Source organism: Pectinophora gossypiella, chromosome 25 (assembly GCF_024362695.1).
Source record: "Pectinophora gossypiella chromosome 25, ilPecGoss1.1, whole genome shotgun sequence".
NCBI classification, from domain to species: domain Eukaryota; kingdom Metazoa; phylum Arthropoda; class Insecta; order Lepidoptera; family Gelechiidae; genus Pectinophora; species Pectinophora gossypiella.
Window position 1 is genome coordinate 3,042,467 of NC_065428.1, and position 20,930 is coordinate 3,063,396.

The 20,930-nt window shown below is 37.2% G+C and overlaps 1 protein-coding gene across 2 annotated transcripts in view; it reads left to right on the top strand.

Annotated features, from left to right (window-relative positions):
• LOC126378106 (homeobox protein OTX1) overlaps window positions 1-20,930 on the top strand; it is a 69,050-nt gene that overhangs the window by 41,339 nt on the left and 6,781 nt on the right. Inside the window, exon 4 of one of the 2 annotated variants that reach the window (XM_050026276.1) lies at window positions 18,235-18,407. In XM_050026276.1, coding sequence (XP_049882233.1) covers window positions 18,235-18,407 — 173 coding nt within the window. The remainder of the gene's footprint in view (window positions 1-18,234; window positions 18,408-20,930) is intronic. The other variant, XM_050026277.1, reaches the window with a different exon arrangement.

Consider the following 20,930-nt stretch of genomic DNA (forward strand, 5'->3'; position numbering starts at 1 on the left):
AATCATAATTGTGTTCATTGACATGTGAATTTTATTAAAAAAGTAGTCAAGCGTGAAGTTGATAGAATAGGAATTGTTCCGTACATATTTATTGTAAAAAAAAAATCAAAGTTAAAGTATTTATTGCACACCTCAAAAAAGTAAGAAGCTTTCGCATTTTTCTTTATTAAAATTCACAAATAAGTTTAATAGAGAAAATGAAACGTTTTTTTGTCACCTTTAAATCTATCTTTATTTAGTAATTAATATATCATAATTTATCTTTGACCTAGGAAACTACCCAATTCTTTAAGTGTTTCACAGGTATTAACAAAAAAAGAAGTACCTAACAGAAGGAGAGGTTTATACAATACAAAACAAATATACTTAATTGCACCAAAATAAAAATAAATTACAAAAAGACTTAACAAGAATAAATAGTTCATTTTCGTATTATTTATTCATAAATAATAAAAAAACAGAATGTAAATCCACCACAGGCTTCGTCAGTACCAACATTCATATTAAAAAAAAAATAAAAAATAAAAAAAAAATAAGGGAAAGCATATTCAATTCATACATAATAAAATCCGCACAAGCTTCGTCAAAATACAAAAACAAAACCACAATTGGCTTCGTCCAAAACTGCCTACTCCAGTAGCCCACCCCGGACCGCTTCCGGCTCAAAGCTACCCATTAAACTGGCCGCATTTCCACGTTGAAAGACTTAACTAAAAAAAAACGAAAGGAGATCAATGTTCTCGTAGAAAATCGAAACCGGACCTTCAGATCGTGAACCGAACGCTATAACTACTAAACCATGTTACGTTACGTCCTATAAGTACAGGAAGTCTACAATTGACAGTTACGGAAAGACAAACCAGTTAACTGTCAACTAGAATAACCACGGGACCCTAATGCAATAACAGTTACTTGTCAGGTATCAGATATCACAGATATCGTATTAATTGCTAATTACGTTACTTTGTATCGCTAATACCCTATTACTGTTACTCACACAGTCTCATTCGGTTTTTGTATGGATATAATGAGTGAGTTTGGTTCATTCACTCCTGAACTAAAGCTATTGTTTTAATTATTAGTGGAAAATGTTTTTTGTTGACAATGATTTTAATTTACAGCTAAAATTTTAAATATTATTCGAATAAACGCGTTGATGTCTTTTCTAAGAAGACATCTAACTCTGAATAAGTCGTTTATTTGTACTTATAAACGAAGAACTAGACTTAAAAATATTAAAATTAAAAAAGAAAAATAATTTGAATTTAGAATTAAGTAAGTACTTACTTTATTATTGTTTTGTTCACGCGGGAATGTAACAAGCAAGGCAACAATAAAGTACAGAGTTCTGAATTCAAATTGTGATACACGATAAATCTAATAATTCAGGAACATGGAATTGGGTCGTGTACTAGGTTCAAGATAAATTATAAAATTTTGATTACTAAATAAAGACAGATCTAAAATCTAAGATCTTATTTATAAATTTGAATAAAGAATAACGTAAGAATAAGTCCGACATTTTATCACGTTTTTCTATGACGTCACCGTGTGCTTTTTCATACAAATTCCATAGTAATTTCGTTTTTGACGTTTAATAAAAAGTAACTGATTTGACTAGTTGGAAACTAGCCTATTATAAATTCTATAATAAATAAAGGTACCTACTTAATACGATTTATATCAATTAATTTTAATCTGGGTAAAATTGAAACTATATTTTTTTACTTAGATTGAAATTAGCGTGTCTATGTCGAGGTTTTGTTAACAAAAATCACATCCGAAAGCGAATTTTCAAAATGGCGCGTGGTTGTATATATACAGTTTCATTTGTTGTCGTTTCGTCACCATCAAACAACCCCTGTGAACACAATCACAGCTCAAATGTAGACGTGGAGAGACGTGTGAACTAACACGTGTCCAGCCGCTGAGAGGCGACGCAAGACGGATTGTGTACGGTACATTTAAAGTTACACTTGTTTCAGATAACGAGAAAAGTGTTTAAAATGTGGCACTTTCCAGGTTACGTTCGCCAAAAATAATACAGATGGCGCTATCGAGATTTAACGTGATAATTACCTATTTTCTCATTACTCGGGTACATATCCTCCTAAGACCGAATGTTCTTTATAAATCCAAACCCCATTGTTTAACTATTGTGTCTAGAAATCTCGGTCTTAAGATGATAATTATTCAAAAAAATACAATGTACTTAATGGTCATCATCATCAGCCGTATGACGCCCACTGCTGGGCATAGGCCTCCCCCAAGGATCTCCACGACGATCGGTCCTGCGCTGCCCGCATCCAGCGGCTTCCCGCGACCTTCACCAGATCGTCGCGCGTCGGTCCACCTTGTAGCGGGCCTACCCACTGAGCGTCGTCCGACACGTGGTCACCATTCTAGAACCTTTCCGCCCCAAGTACTTAATGGTAGAAGCAGATATTTAGATCATATTATGTATATATGTGTGTGTATGTTGCTACCCATATTGCTTCTCTTTATTTTGATCAGAATAATAATGGGTGTAATAAAGAGGGTCATCATTTATACTCAAAAACAAAGATAAAAGATGCATATGTCTGTTATCCATGAAATTAGAAGGAAATCTTAACGCGCAATTTATATTGTGTCTAAGGAACGTAGCCAGGAAAGTCTATCATTTGATTAGTAAACAGAAACTGAACAAAAATGTTGATAAAAATCTTGTCATACGCTACAATATTTTTGAATCTACGTCATTTCTCAAGCTGTTATGGCTGAGGAGAAGAAATAACAAGAAACTGCATCCAGCGTTACTTTTTATCGTGTGGATTGTGAGGTGGATTACCAACCTCAGCAACCCTGGTGTCAGGGTTATTATTGCGCCGTCATAGGCCCCTGACATGGCTCATGTAACGACTACTTACTTATAACAGACCAATGGCTTAACGTGCCTTCCGAAGCACGGATCTTCTACTGTGATTGTTAGACGTTTGATTACGATAACCTGATTGAGAGATTCCAATGATGTTATGACTTAATATCGGACAAGATTAAAAAAACTAAGGCTCAAACGAAGGTCATTTACGCCATGAAGTCGTAAATGTGAACTTAAAATACCAAAATGCTTTAATGTGTAATATATAGGGTGTTAGTGACAAGGAATACTGAGGGGGATGTATTCTTGGAAAATTCCACTTGATATCAACTCAAAATCATGATCTGAATCATCCTTCAAAGTTTTCGTTAGGATATCACTAACAACCTGTATAATATGACAAAATACTCAGTAAATTTAGTTTACAGACAGCCTCTGTGGTTAGACGTCCAAGTTCGGTTACCGATGGAGACATTGTCGAAATCGCTTTGTAAGACTGTCCTTTATTTCAGGACATTCCAGGCTGATCACCTGATTGTCCGAAAAGTAAGATGTTCCGTGATTCGGAAGGCACGTTAAGCCGTCGGTCCCGGTTACTACTTACCGATGTAAGTATGTAGTTACATGAGCCATGTCAGGGGCCTTTGGCAGCTCAATAGTAACCCTGACACCAAAGTTGATGAAGCTGGTATTCCACCTCACAATCCACACGATGAGAAGTAACGCTGGATGCGGGTAGCAGAGTATCGGTCATTGTGGCGTGCCGTGGGAGAGGCCTACGTCCAGCAGTGGACGATTTCTGGCTGATGATGATGACTACAGTTCAAAGATACACCTTCTAAATTGGCATAGGAAATCTAATAGTATGGAACATTAACTGCAACCCACTTGAAACATTTTCCCTCTAAAAAAACAATGGCCGACACCCGAGGCGAGCCATAAAACACAAGCAGTCTCAACAATCCGTATAAACAAACAGATAAATGTTTGTTTTACAATTAGTCCTGCTTGGAGGGTTGATGCAAGTTGGTTTTTTATAGCATGTAGGTTAAAATATATGTTTTTTTTATATGAGGACAGCGACATAACAATTACCTATCTATGATCTGTAACGTAAAGTCAAACTCGAAGCACCCACCGGACACAACATACAAAAAACTTCTGTGCCTCTGTGTCACAGTGTGCTTTTTCATACAAATTCCGTAGTAATTTGGGTTGTAGGGTTAGGTTTATGCCATAGAGGCAGCCAATCAGCTCGCGACACCAAATACTTCAGGACCCCGATACCGACCCCGCCGGCGTGATCGACAATTTCCCTCAATCAGCGCTTATCGCTATCGACCCACTTGGGTCGATTAATCCTTTCAAATATTTTTCCTCTCAGACGACGCCCTGAGCCGAGGTTCGCACCCAACTGGGCACCCTCAGGCCTGTTGTCTTAAACGTTGTACCGGATGAGAGCCTTCAGCGCTCCCCATTTGTCCGGCCAAGTAGTTAATGCCATCTGCCGCAAATCTACAATAAGTCACGTTAAAAATAAGGTTGGGTTTATATTTTGTTTTATATTAGTATAAGTAATTTCTAAATAATTTGTACGCGTATGTATGACTATCTATTTTTCTTGTGTCTGTTTTATTGTGTACAAATAATAATAATAATTATTATTAGCCTGTATGATCCCACTGCTGAGCAAAGGCCTCCCCATATCTTTCCAAGTATCCCGGTTCTGTGCGAGCTCTATCCAGTCTTTTCGATAACTGTCGAGATCATCGCGCCATCGTTTCCGGGGTCTATCACGTCTACGGTGTCCATCCTGTGGTACAAATAAATAATAAATAATTTCGTGTTTTGACGTTTAGTAAAAATAAACGCTAATAATTATTTATTAAATAAAAATACATAAACAAGTACATTCCATCCAACTACAATTGTAACAGCACACATATTATTAAAAACAAAACATAAAAAATTGAATAAAAAGCTAAAAAAACAACAACAAAAAGAACTGATTAAAAAAAAACAAAAAAAAGTAACTGATTTGACTAGTTGGAAACTTTCCTATTCCACTTTGGGAACATTTTCGGGCGCGGCACGTAACTGGTACAAATACCTGTTCAAACAAAACCTATCATAAAACTACCATCTTCAAACCGTTCAAACTACACAAGTGCAATCTTAAGTTAAGTGTTTCCACTAGACCGTAATTGATGGTAGTCGAGCACATTATACAGTCACTAGCCGGCACGTGCCTCCCACGGCAATAAACGGGGAATCGAACCCGCACGCTGTTGAGTGTTGTTTTAACCAATGGAGGCGCGTTTGGGTTCGTACCTTTAGGGTGGTTTGACGTATGATGGACTTTTCAGGCTCTCTCTCTCTCTTTATTTAAGAGCTGCGCTCTTGTCGGTGGAGTAATCGCCTTCATTACTCCATAGATAGGGCGTGTAGAACGGTGGTTGCCCCAATCGCCTTCCGTTCCGCAGTACACCGACCAATTTCTCAATCGGTGATGTTCTAGCTAGAGCCCTACCAGAATCCATTTCCTCGGCCTCCAACCAGTACTGATACCGCTACGCTACCGCGTTTCAGGCTACGTTTCCAAAAAGAAACATAGATGGCTCTGTCCATATTTAACGTGATAACTACCTATTTTCTCATTGCTCGGGTATATGATTATTCAAAAATATATTGTAATGGCAGAGGCATAATTATATAAAAATATTTTGTGCTCGATATTTGGTAAGAGTAAGGGAAAAGAGGCAAATATTGAGAGTTATTGAGGACAGGAGAGTCAAAAGAAAGAAAGAAAGAAAGAAACATTTATTATTTAGGACACCACAGACACGGATTACATATATATACATTATAATGACATCACATCAGAAGTCAACGCACACACGAAATATATTCTATATCATGGAAAACGAACACAGAAACTTATACCTAAATTAAAATGTGACGTCATGTCGGCTTACCCATGTGTAGTGGATGGTGTCCCGTATAAAAGGTAAAGGTTAAGATGATTGGACACTTAATAAGACACGACGAATTTATTAAACACATCATTTAGAAGGGAAGCTACAAGGAAAGAGAGGAAGGGGAAGACCAAGAAGAGCTTACATGGAACAGATTAAAGAGAAGGCGAACGTCGTGTCTTATAGGGAAGTGAAGGAATTGGTCTTTGATAGACCAGAATTGAGAATGCTACACCGAAAAGAGCGTGGCTCTTAAATTAGTGATGTGATTTGGATCATATATTATTATTGTATTTCCATACAATAATAATATATGATCCAAATCACATCAGTTTATGTTGCTACTTTTATTGATTCTCTTTATTTTGATCAGAATAATAATGGGTGGAAGATGTGTTGTGTCTGAGTTATGTCCACATGACATGCTTTAGATACAATAACGCCTGTAAGTATTTTATGCGCAATAATGACTATCAAAACCGCTTTAGACACTTACAATTTTCGATAATACTTATCATCACGCCCCTCCCTCTGCAGGGTAGGCAGCAGTGAGCAATAAAGTCATCAGTTATCATAGCACGTGTCGCGTGCGCGCCGCGTGGCTTCATATCTGTTTGCTCACAAATTCACACCCAAAGTGTTTGAGCGTGAATAAATATTAGCTAGAGGGTGTTAACTACTTTATATGTTATGGTGTTTTTGTTCTGTGATCATTGATAGCCCGGAGCGTGACTTTCATCTGAATGTCGCAGGTTCAAATTCGCTCGAGCCTAAACCTTAACCACCTTACAAATAAAAAATAAGCCAGGGATGAACGTGGGTTTAAGTATTTGACAGCTAAACAAAGTTCATTAGAATTGTATGATAATTGGATTCAATTTTGCTTGACTGTCAGTCTATAGCCTAGGATGTAGTTTTCGAATCGATCATAAATCGGAGGAGCTCGGTGGCGCAGCGGTAAACGCGCTCGGTCTGCGATTGTTGAAGTTAAGCAACTTTCGCAAAGGCCGGTCATAGGATGGGTGACCACAAAAAAAAAGTTTTCACCTCGAGCTCCTCCGTGCTTCGGAAGGCACGTTAAGCCGTTGGTCCCGGCTGCATTAGCAGTCGTTAATAACCATCAATCCGCACTGGGCCCGCGTGATGGTTTAAGGCCCGGTCTCCCCATCCATAGGGAAGGGCCGTGCCCCAGCAGTGAGGACGTTAATGGTCTGGTGATGATGATCATAAATCGTCGTCACATTGTAATTTTCCTCAACAAAACCTCGTTTTCATTCAATGAGGGACCTGGCTACGTTCCTCAAACATAATAATAGATGCCTTTGTATATATTTAACCTGATCGTTACCTATAGACGTAGGGCTATACCTGGGGCCTGTTTAATAAAACTTACAATTGTAAATTACAACAATTTGTTGTTCATTACGTAGCTAATATGAAACTGCAAAATACTCGTGATCACACACTCCGCAATGTACATCAAATTGTCATTGTAATTTACAATTGTAAGTTTTATTAAACAGGCCCCTGGTGGTTTTTATTCTCTCACACTTGCACAGGCACACACTCTCAAGTACGCACGCTCACACACACACACACACACAGCCTCTACAAATATTATTAATGTTCATACATACATAACATAAACTCACGCCTATTTCCCACCGGGGTAAGCAGAGAATATAGAATTCCATTAGCTTCGATCCTGACACACTTCTCTTGCTTCCTCCACATTCATCAATCGCTTCTACGCACGCCGGTTCAGAGTAGATCGTATTAAACCTTTTCTAAGGACATCTCCAATTTGGTCAATGTAAGTCCTTCTCGGTCTTCCTCTGCCAGCCCTACTATCAACTTTCGCTTTATATACCGCTTATTAATGTTCATGTTATAAAATAATTGTAAATTAGTATAAGAACAATGTTATTTGTAGAGGAAATAAATATTTTACTTACTTACTTACCTATTTTCTCTTTATTCAAAAATATAATGTTAATGCAGAATTATATATAAAAATAATTTATGCTTGATATTTGGATCTGAAACGTAACCTGGAAAAAAACCCTCATTGAAGTAAATAATGTAGTTATAATATATAGTTATGTTTAGTTATATGTGTTGTAGTTGTAATATTGTAGTTATTAATAATGAAGTTAATTTAAGTATTTCCAACGCGCAGGCCCTAATATGATTGAAAAAAATGTCCCATATTTAACCGACTTCAAAAAAGAAGGAACAATATCTAACTGTTACGTTGTAAGTTATTTCTCAGAAACAAATCGTCACCCCCCCAATTTTCAACCACTTACTTCAAAAAAAAACTGTAACAATCTCCCCAAGCGTCGAACCCCAGACCCTTTATCTGCGCCACTCAGCCCGCAAGTTTACGCTACTGCACTCTGATAAGTTAATCCTGGAAAGAGACGGAGATATTCAACTTCTCTGTTGCGCTTTTTAAAGGGCTTTTGAGTAAAAAGTTTAATTGAGAATTTGAAACTATAAGGTGTTGATAGAAAAGTGAATGCTGAAGTCACTTGTAACAGAACATCGCGCATTCGCCGTTTTTATATTTGTCGAACTGAACAACGATTGTTGTTGTTGTTTAAATTCGCCTTATATAAGGCAGGCAAAAATCTGAGGACCATACAGCCTTGACTTTAGTAATTTCATATTCGAAAATCACGATCAAAATAGGCCTAAGCCTTATCTTCAGTTTTCAATATCCAATTTAGGCCAGTGCCTTGTCTTCAGTTTTCAATCGCTCTCATTTAATATTCTTATTAGGCCAATTGTCGAGACAAGCATAGTGTGGTGTCCGGGAGTAATAAATGTTTCTTTCTTTCTTTCTTTCATAGAGCCAAACATTGCTATGAACGTTATTACGAGCAAGAACACTCGATAGAATGCTCGCTAAAATGTTCTCGTATTGTAACATTCGCACAAATGCTCTTATTATTACATTTTACTTTATTAAAATTCATAAATAAGTTAAAAAGAAAAATAAAACGTTGTTTGTCACCTTTAGATCTGCCTTTGTTTAGTAATTAGAATTTCATAATTTATCTTCAACCTAGGAAACTACCCAATTATAGAACCCATCACATAAGCCCATCGCGTCGTGAAGGACATTTCAGCCATACTTATCTTAATTCATAATTCATTTATGCGCCTTAAAATGGTAGGTACAGTTTGCAGATGGTCAGCATTTAGCATTAAGTCAACATTTTTAGTTATGAAAATTATAACATGCAAATAATAATGACAAGAAGATATTAAATTATTATTATTATTATTAAAAAAAAATATTAAACTAAAATAAATTAACGAAAATAACAATTATTCTTTCCAAATCAAAAAGTCATTCATTACAAAACAATACAGAAAAACAATGTTATAGAATAAAATCCATAAAATAATAATAATTGAGCCTATTTTTTATTGAGCCTTATTTAGCCTATTCGATCCCACTGCTGGGCAAAGGCCTCCCCTTTATTTTTTTTCCACTCCTCTCGATTTTGCGCAATCTCCGGCCGATCCCTCCGATAAGCATTGAGGTCTTCACACCATCTTTTACGCGGTCTTCTAACAAAATATTGATTTACTTACCTAAATAAAGATTTTATCTATCTATCTATCTGTTTTATAAGACTAACGCCCGCCCGCGACAGTCTAGTGATATAAACCACCTCAGTTTAATCCGACATTAAGCCGTAACATGGTGAAAGTATCTTCAAATCCATCCAGTGACTTTTTATTTTAAACTAGTTACAACATTTTTTTTGTTGTTGTGTTTAGATAATATCAGTGCAATGTTTAATTTTGAAGTAACATTGTTGTAATTGAATTGTTTTCGAATTCGTGTTTTGTTAAATGATTATCCGTGTTCACGGGTAAAGGAAAATGTCGAGAGAAAACTAATATCCCTGAGAAATAAATTAATACTTTGACTTTCTGAATATGCGATGCGACCTAACCATCAAACTTGAATTGGGCTATGTTCCCTTCGCGGGTTGGAAAGTCAAACAGGTAGTATGGTCACGAGCATTAATAGGTATAGGTACACTTTGGTACCATTTCACATTAACTTTTTTGACAAATTGAACTGTAAGTCGCACTAAATGTCAAATAAGTTAGTGCGACAGAGTCCTACAGTGGGAACATTATATTGCTCATGACTGTACATACCTACGCTTCACGCCTATTTCCCATTTGGGTACGCAGAGGCCACGAAATTCCACTTACTACGATCCTACAGGTACAGATTACAGGTAGTGGCTTCTGTAAAAAGCCGGTCAAATCATCAGGTTAGTTAAGTGGACCCTGAAAAAGAAGAAGTGAAATCCGATAAAGAAATGTTTATTGTAGCAGATAGACAAAAGTACAACTCACTCGCAAAGGTTATAGGTTAAAAAGGGTTAAAGGTTAAAAATTGTATATCGCACGACATGTGACTAATATTACAGACGTCAAATACAGTCGAACGCGACATTTATCTAAAACATTCGACTTTATTTTCGTCGAAATCCGCGGTATCTATCGCGCTGCGCATTATAACACAACCCGTGCAGTAACCGTAGTATGCACGTATATCGCGCATGTTAGTATATTAAATTTTAACCAATAGAATTGTTTATTTATCGTATCCAATATTATCAGCATTCGTTCATATCTAGAATGTTACGCGCGATAGGCTGGCTCCATGCTATGACTACTGAACTCGCAGCAAGCATATTCGTACCCCCGCCCCTATAGTTTTCACAGTGACAAATAAACCATAATTTATCAGATAACTTTCAATTTGCGACAATTTCTCGACCCCCATTCAACTAGGGTTGGACATTATACTAATATAAGGGATAGAGTATATTATGGCCGACCCTATGGTGTGGATTTATTTTAATAGAATAACTGAATAGCCAGGAGCTTCGTCTGAAGGGGTAACGTGTAAACGCGTGAGTTGGAACGTTTGAAAAAAGAATCTGTAAAATGTGAAAAAGACATTTTTTTTCTGCGAATCGATGCGTCAGGCCAAAAACAAAAATAAATTCTATCTTTCTTGAATGGCTTCGCCTTAGCCAGTCATCAACAATAAATAAAAATACTTATATAAAATCTATGCATACTTATTTATTTTTTAAATAATAACCAATAAATTCAGCCAGACATTTCTCCCCAACGTTAGAACCCTACAATAGACGTTGGCAACACCGCCTAGCGGTGATCTGTCATAACTTGTCGTACGAAGTTACAATTTATGTGTTAACTTGATTTACGACTCTCCTAGGGTACATAATAATTTGGGTAATACATTGTGAAATCACGCAATATATTGTGTTAGGTGGCAACTGAGTTATTGCGTCGCTTCTACCTATTTAGTTTAGGTATTTGCTGGGGAAAGGAATTGCTTTAGGGTTTTGTATCTAAATTAATAATTTTGTTGAATAGATAGACTTATTACTATTACTACGTTTTTTTATAGAATTTACGACGTCTAATAATGAGGTTCTTTCTCTAACTTCCTGACAGGTAAAGAAGCACCATGAACAAGACAAACAAACGACTCTACGTTATTTCAGCCTCCATCTCAATATCATCCAAACATCTCTTCGCAAAATCTAGCAAATAGCGACCATCTGCAAACCCAAAAGAACCCCTTGTGAAAACCTAAAACCACGGTAGAACAACAACTAGGTTTAAAATCCGAACGCGCCCATTACCGCTCCCTCGCGAATTGTCAACTTGACAGTTGACGCGCCGCCATTTTCTACCGCCATCTTAAATTTCGCCTCTAGCAGCAGTACCATAGAGTTTTTATTCCGCTTTTTCCTTTTATTTTAATGGTTGCGTGCGTTGCAGCTGTAGGGAGCCCCAAACAGTATTTTACACATCATTAACAGAGTACACCGTAGGGACGGAGGGTCAAACACCGTGAAAAACGGGAAAATAATAAGTTTGTTCCCGTGTTGTGGTTCGTCGATGATTTTGGCGCGTGCTGTTTATTTTTATAGCTAATTTGTTACGTATCTCTTCGTTTCTTTGAACTGGTTTTATGTTAGGGATTATAACTTTTTATTTTATGCATGGAATCGGGCTTAATAATCCGTAACGATATTTTTAGACATTCATTATTTGTATACTTATGGCACAGATGTAAAAAAATGCCAGATGTTTCTTATAATAAAATTATAAGTTGCCCAATAAAGTTTTGCGCATTTGTTTTTGTATAGAAACCTTACATTTCGACTGCTAATTATTTGAACTTACTAATTAGGTAGGTACCTACTTACTTGCTTGATTTAATGTTTAGGTACACTGGCAAAAAACCTTTTCTTTAGTTAGTTCAAACGCTCTGCATTATATAAACATAAAGAGTATTACTTTCAAGGCGTTGTTTGCCCATTAATACTTGACTACATTAAAACTACCTCCCAACGCTTTCTCCGGCCCATCTTTTCCAATAAAAAAATCGATCACTCATAACAGCTTAACCTTATCAACCGCATCTAAACCGAAGCACATTTTCGGAATTATCGATTCGGCCGTAACGAGATCTCTACACGACTATACCATTAGCACCATAGACAAACCAGACCATAGACAAACCGAACCATAAACATGCAGTAGCCCTATCAGAAATCAGCCGGCGAGATAAAAATCGAAGCTCGAAAAAACGTCGCCATGTCACGAGGATTAGCTCAGGCCCCCATTGTCAGCGATGACAATTGAAATACATCCGTCCCCTTCTAACTTACAACTCTCGAGCACAATAGAGAGAGACAGATGTCTGTTTTATTTTCACTTTTCTATAATGTGACAGTTTTCGTATGAAATGTTTGTTTGTAATAGTTGAATGGACGAGTTTCGAATGGATGTGTCATTATTTTTATTTTTAATCCGTATGCGAGCGATTGAAGGGTCTAATAACGATTTTGATACAGAGCGGATCCGTTTCGGAGTCGCTTTTTCATATGACGTCTGTTTGGAATAAAAGTTATTGTAAGATAAAAATTGGTTGGGTTATGTGACCTTATACGTAGTGGTCATGGAGCGAATTAAAGCGAGAAAGAAATCTTCATTTCACACGACGATGATACTTACATCTTATTATATAAACCTACCTTGAAATCTGACAAAACAATGAAGTACTTATTAGGTAAATAAACAGTTGCAAAAAATATTAAACTTACAAAAACAGAAATGTACGTAAGAACATTTCCTGAGAATTTGGTTTATCTGGTATAAGTAATCCAAACCTGAGTTATGAGTGTTCAAAAAAACGACGAAACGTTTCGAGAAAAGGTAGGTAGTGCCCTGCCTTGCGCTTCGCTTTGCTCGACTTAGCGAGGGCACTCCCGTGTTCCCAGATACATGATAGTTTTATACTTACCTACATATTTCAAAATACAAAAAGGGATGTAACATATCACATGTTACCAAAAGAGCCATTTCCATTTAAAAATTCAATTTTATAGCAATCGAAATTAAAAAAATACAAATATTTCATCAAGGGAAGCCATTGATGTATAAAAAAATTGCTATTATATTACTCAACTTATTATTTGAAAAATTATGTACCTTATGACAACTCATTATCTCATCCATCACGGTCATCCTTTCGCTTTTTGGAGCTACATTTAATTCTATAACAATTTTGACCTGTCCTTACATCAGCAGATAACAAACGAGATGGTACAAAATACAAATATGACATTTACAAACCAAAACCAATTTACTTTCAACATTAGGAGCACGGTCAAAAGCTAAAGCGTAAGTCTCAAGCCACGATTCATTTAAACCATTCACTCTCTTAAACTAAACTAAACAAATACGAGCATTGGACAAACAGCTACCAAATCTTTTCAAAAGATACCTTGTAATCCCGAACAAAAACATAACGCATTCCATAAATGAAAATAAAACTCACTCTTGACTATGTCACGTCTATTGTCTCTGGTAAAGTTTATTGTGTATGCTATATTATTTTAGTCTGTGATTTTGTCTATGGCTGACAAAAGCGCGGGCAGACATGCAGTCTGTCTTGAGTTGGATGTTCTAAATTTGAATGAAGGAGTACGTCGTGTACTATGGGGAGCAAAGGGGTTGGTTCCAAAAAATAAGTAAGTAACAAAATATAAGATTACGCGATACAATCCAATATTTACAAAAGTACTTTTGTCCCCGTTTTCTTATATTTATTTTAGTAATTTTAATCTCGAGAGAAATTCATTTCGACAATTTTAAGACTCATAGTAAACTGAAGCCAGTATGGAAAATCAAACCTTATAACTAGATAAATAGGTAAAGTTAACACGTCAAAAACATGTTTTTTTCGTGAGTTTTACATTAATTTTAAAACGTAGTTAATGTAATACCCACTAAACAAGCATAACTTATATATAGATAAGTAACAATTACTCTTAAAAGAAATACGCTCACATGACGGCTAAACATATATTATAATTACACTTGAAAAATGGCTTCCACTTAATGATTTTTAATTTCTATGAGGATTACAACTCTAAGCCTGCGTTCTGTCTCTTTGTATGCTTCTTTGACTGATGAGTCTTTAAGGTCAAAGATAGGTAAGGTTTGGGTTGAAAGAATTTGTGATGGAAACTGGGTTGTCTAGTTGAAACGAAAAAAAATTATGAGATATATTGCATACATTGTAATCGTCCGCTACCCCGCCGGCGGCGTGGTCGATGTGTTCCCTCTTGCATCGCTTATCGCTATCGACCCACTAAGGTTGATTGATTCTTTCAAATATAATTAATTCCTCTCAGACGATGCCGTGAGCTGGTGGCCACAGATCACATAATACTAACCTGAGGTACATTAGTATTATATGATCTGTGGCCGAGGTTTACACCTAACTGCCTGGGCATTCATGCTTTAAATTTTATACCAGGTGAGAGTCCTCCGCGCTCCCCATTAGTCCAGCCAAGTAGTTAAGGTACACTAGTTACAATCAAACGCCTTGTGTTTTTGTAGTACTTTCCGTTTACTAGCATACAAAACAATTCTATAATTCTACAACAGCCAAAACTTCATCAACGTATTTTTCATATCCTCGAAAACACAGATATCCCGGAAAACAATCTCCCGCCTCCAAACATTTTTTTTTACATACATACATACATAAACTCACGCCCGTAATCCCAAATGGGGTGGGCAGAGCCACAAGTAATCAAAGACAACTTGCAGCCACTGTTGATACGAAGTCCTAAGATTTTACACATTTTTGACATTTTTTTTTCTATCCTATATTCATCACCACTGATTTAAGAGCTACGCTCTTGTCGGTGTAGCATTCTCCATTCTTGTCTATCAAAGACCAATTCTTTCGCTTCCTTATAAGACACGACGTTCGCCTTCTCTGTAATCTGTTCCATGTAAGCTCTTCTTGGTCTTCCCCTTCCTCTCTTTCCTTGTAGCTGCCCTTCTATGATGTTTTTAATAAATTCCCATATTATACACGGTGTTAGTGACAACGTAACGAAAACTTTGAGGGATGATTCCATGCATAAAGATGAAAGTATACAATCGAAAATAATTTTATAAAACTATAAAAAAAAATTGAATTTTACGACGGAAAATTCCACTTGATATTAACTCAGAATCATGGTCCGAATCATCCCCCTCAGTATTCGTTACGATGTCACTAACACCTTGTATAGCCTATAATGATCGAGCCAACTATGTTAGCGAAAACTCTGCTGTGCAAATTTACTCAATTGGTAGTATGTAATATTTACCTTTTCCGTCTTATCAAATTACAAATTCAAGTGACATAATAATTAAACAGTAACATAAAAAACATAACGTTTACAAATCGCTACAGTATAAATTAGCATATAAATTATAGTTCCCACATCTAGGATTCAAACGATTCAAATAATTTAACTTGTCAAGGTTGTTAATAACGTCTGACACGCTACTGGTATGCCATCTAATGTTATTTATAAGTGACGACGAGAAAGTTCCCTGAGCCGAGGTTCGCGCCCAACTGGGCACCCTCAGGTCTGTTGTCTTTTAAGACGACACGTTGTACCGGGTGAGAGCCTTCAGCGCTCCCATTTGTCCGGCCAAGTAGTTAATGCCATCTGCGGCAAATCTACAATAAGTCACGTCAAAAAAAAAAGACGAGTAAGTAGTCGTTATATGAGCCGTGTCAGGGGCCTTTGGCGGTTCAATAGTAACCCTGTCACCAGGGTTGTTGAGGCTGGTATTCCACCTCACAACCCACACGATAACGAGAAGAGTAACGACTTCTGTGGTCCAGTAGTTGAGCGTAAGGCACGTGACGAAGCAAACAGCGCTGTGTCGCAGGTTCTAAGTTGGTTTACAGTCTAGTTATAACAATACAAATATGTACTTAGATACATAAATTGTAAGTTTTTGACACCAATTTTACTAGTGATGTTAAGATTATTTCTCTTAAAGTTATTTGTAAAATATTCAGAGGCTACCCATTTGGGGATACAGGCGTGATGCTTTGTTATGTCTGTTAAAGCTAAAAGTACGTTTATTATGAGGTTATGTCACTGCAATCGGGTTTATGTTCAACTGATCAAGTTAATCGAATCACTTGCCTACCTGGTTGCCGTGTGAATATAAATATTAATATGCTAATCATAGCTACCTGTTATACTAACAGAGGACAGAGGAAACTGTGGAGTCGACATTTAGCTTGCAGATCACCCGATTTTACAAAAGTAAGATGATCCCTGCTTCGGATACGGGAGCTATTTACCTAAGTATAAAAAGTATGTGTGCGTTTGGTGGCTCAATACTAACCCTGAAACCAAGGTGATAGGGACGGTCATTGACCTCAGAACAAGAGAGAAAAAGAGAAGTATAGCATATTTTAGAAATTAACGAATTTTTTTTTTTTATTTGGCTTTCTGTTTTTTCGGAGCTGGCGAGGAGTGGTTGTGCATACTCTATCTGCCTACCCCTTCGGGGATGCAGGCGTAATGCTATATGTGACTTTTTTAATCTCAAAGCTTATCTGAATATTTTTCAAATAAACTTTAATAGAAATAGTCTTAACATCACCAGTAAAATTGGTGTCAAAAACTTACAATTTATGTATCTACATATTTGTATTCTAAAAACTAGTTAGTCATCGCATTCCTACATCTCAAGCTATTTATGATTTCATATTAATATAATGTAATTATGTTAATATGCGAGTCGACTTCTGTGTTACGTTATTCTTTTAATTTAGTTCCAAAACTGGTCTTTTGGTGTCATAAACAGTGATGTGCATTGTTTTTTGTTTTGGTTTTTACCCGAAGGGCAAGGTAAAGGGAACTATGGTCATATACAGCCATGTCTTATGTATTTTTTTTATAGCCATGTCTTAATGATGAAAGGTGATGACGATGAATAATGAAACCTAAGCCCCTACCCTCGGAGCAGACTCCTACTCCGATCCCCAAACGAATTAACTCAAAAGTCCGCATAAACCTTCGAGTTATAAAGCGGCTTGTTGGCACGAAGCGAATATAGATAGGTACACTTTGATTATTGAATATATATATCGCGAATGTTTTCCGACTAACTTAATGCGATAATTAACCACAAAACACCACTTCGTATTAATTATTTAGATTATTCAATGAAGAAAGCAACTGTCCCGTTCCCGTTCCCGCCAAAAAGCCGTGTCCTTACTATTAAAGAGTTATTTTTTTGAATGAAAAAAAAAAGAAAATGCTATATTGCAAGATATAAAAAAATGACAATTACATAATTGTTCTTCCTTGTACCTACTCTGGTTGCTATAAACTCGTTTTACATAAGTTCCCAATGGGAACATTCCCTAGTTATAAAGTATGAATTAACTGCCTATTATCGATCTGTGAATGGTCATCTGCTTATAACTCCGAGTAACGACCTCCGTGGTCCAGTGGTTGAGCGTTGGGTTCCCGGGTTCGAATCCCGATGAGTACATAATCACAATAATCACTTTGTGATCAGTTACGACATTATAGGCTGATCACCCGAGTGTCCGAAAGTAAGATAAGTGCTTCGGAAGGCACGGGGATACAGGTCTGATGCTATCTTATGTCACTGAGGTCTTGTAAGTCACCGGCTTGCTTCTGAAACGGGGGCACCGGTTCAAACCCCAGTACTGGACATGCACCCATGCAGATTGTAAGACGCTGCAGTAGTTTTAGGCGGATGAAACGTTCGTTATTTAAAAAATGACGATTCAAAGTGTAACTATGTTACCTACTGAATATAGATATTTTTTAATTTGGATTTGAATATTATTTCTTACTTTTATTTTAGCGGATTATTAATTCGGTTTAATTTTTTTAAATTACTTTTTTGTTCTATTTTCTTGTCGATCTGTGCGTGTCATAAGAACTAAATATAATTGTTTTTTTGAAGACTATTACTTGTCGCCAGGTGTGAACCCGCGGAAGCAGCGCCGGGAACGAACCACGTTCACGAGGGCCCAGCTGGACGTCCTAGAGGCTCTATTCGGCAAGACTCGGTACCCTGACATCTTCATGCGGGAAGAGGTTGCGCTGAAGATCAATCTACCTGAAAGTCGAGTGCAGGTAAGAATTAGATAAATAATCTGCATATTTGGGCGGAGGGACTGTAGTCTAGTCCCTATCCGTTACCTTTTTTTTTATATACGTTGGGAAATGCGTTACGCATACCACGCCGCCCGGTGGGGGGGACTTGGTTATGTGGGACTCCCCAGGTGTCGCCACCCGGTATAGGTATACCCACTGAAACCCTACGGTGTTCCTCCTTGCCGCCGTGTGGCGGGGATACGGGAACGCAATTGCACACAACCGTGTCCCCGCCGGCGGATGCCCTTTGGGGCCCAGCGCCCATGGGAGCGCGTCAAGCGCCTCCCCCTCTCCCTATCCGTTACCTAGGTCATGGTATAAGAAAACCAGGTATGCTCAAAACTGACAGCTAGCATTTCAAGGTTAGCCCAGCTGACGTCATCCCGCCCTGCGTTGCCATTTCGTAAAAAAATTATTACCCACGTCCAATGCAAGGAAATTTTGAACTTTTAGTAAAAGATTTACTTACAGTTTAAATGATTTTTATTTTTGTGACAAGTAATAGTAATTAAATAGAATTATTACTCCTCGCTGATGACTATCTATCATCTCCCATCAAACAGCACTGACAGATCTCTTCAGATTTAATTGGCATCAGCCCATCAGATATGATCGGTATACTAATTGCTAGGGTGGCGCAAACTGGACGATCTAATGAGTCGCGATCAAGCTTTGATCGTAAACAACGCTTTAGGGTTCCCTCGGGTTATTCATTTATTTAAATAGGTATAGACTCGGATTCCTATAGACAGCACTTAAATTTATTTTAATTTATACAAAATTAAAAGCAAAGTGACGGACGATTGACAACTACTTTTTAATATGATGAGTGAATTAATAAATAACCCGGGTGAATAAAAGAAACATCGCTGGTATGGATACCTTTTGACGTGTGCTGTCAACTTAATTCTGTCGGGTTATTGGCCAATATAAAATTTTGGCAGGTTTTTTTTCTGCCTAAAATTAACGTGTGTTTCGTAAATATTATGCCTGTCGCCGTCCCTTTCCTTTTCGGCGGATAAGAAAATCACAGGTATCTGTAACTTAAATAAAATTATATGATGTATAATGGGGGGTTAAAAAGGCCCCATCGAAGCAATTCACTTAAAAAAGCGATATTGCTGTTTGATATTTGTTTGCCTTGCGCACTTAGTTTTATAGGCGCAAATGTCAAATTGCAATATTGCTTTTTGAGATTAATTGCTTCGTTGAATGCTGAATGTTGATGAATTGCTTTTTTAACCCATCTGGAATCAGCATCATTATAAATGTATAGCAAGATATTAATTATAAGTTTGTATTTATAAAACGATTTTAATTTGGCTGAACAACTGGAAGCTGTCTGGTAGGACGAAATAAGAGTGAGTACCGAACATAGTCATACTCCACCACACTACTCCAATGGACTGGACGGTTTTGGTGCCAATTTTGACACAAAATTAATATACCTAGTAGCCTAGCACACACAAAAATAAAATTATAGTGCTTATATCGTACACTCACAGCCTCCGTGGTCTGGTGGTTAGAGCGTTAGGCTCACGATCTGGAGGTCCGGGTCCGATTCCCGATGGGGACATAGTCGAAATCACTTTGTGAGACTGTCCTTTGTTTGGTAAGGACTTTTTAGCCTTGAATCACCTGATTGTCCGAAAAAGTAAGATGACTCCGTGCTTTGAAGGGCACGCTAAGCCGTTGGTCCCGGCTATTAGCCGTAAAAACACCTCCACCAACTCGCAGTGGACCAGTGTGGTGGAGTATGCTCCATAGCCCCTCCGGTTGATTAAGGGGAGGCCTGTGCCCATCAGTGGGACGTATCTAGGCTGTTTATGTATATCGTACGCCACTATAAAAGAGTTGTCATATTAAAATAAAATGTAACCACTATCTTCTAGAATGCATACGGCATACCCGTCCCAAAAGCATCCTAATAAATATTCCCCCTCGAGTTTAAAATCATACTCAAAGCGAATCTTTTGAGAAGGGCGCCATAACCTTGTTACGTCGTTAATGTACTGTCAAACAATACGATTCGATTTTCAAATCACGTAATTTGATTGGTGCTAATGCTGCAGTCGTGTAAGGAAGTGAGATTTGAACGAATTATGTCATTCAACCGTTAGCGTTCGATGGGAGATGTTTGGTTTTTGGGATTCGTCTTTATTTGAGAAGTAAATAAAAAGGTGATATTTCTTATGTGTTTGTGATGCTGCTTTCTTGGTTTATAAGTAATATTTAAGTACCTATATGTGTCATCAATAGTTGAAAACTTTACAGTCTCATAGCGTCCCTATAACTTAATATCTACTGCAGAAAGTAGCAGGTAGGTACTAGGCTAAGACTCCAGTTCATAAAGTTATTTTATTAGTGAATATTATGAGACATTCGAAATCAAGAGCAACATAGACAATTTACAAGTAAAAAAATTAGTTAAGCTAGTATAAAAAAATAATAAAAACATTAATTTACGGAACCCTTAAAATCTACTAACAACCCTATCTTCAC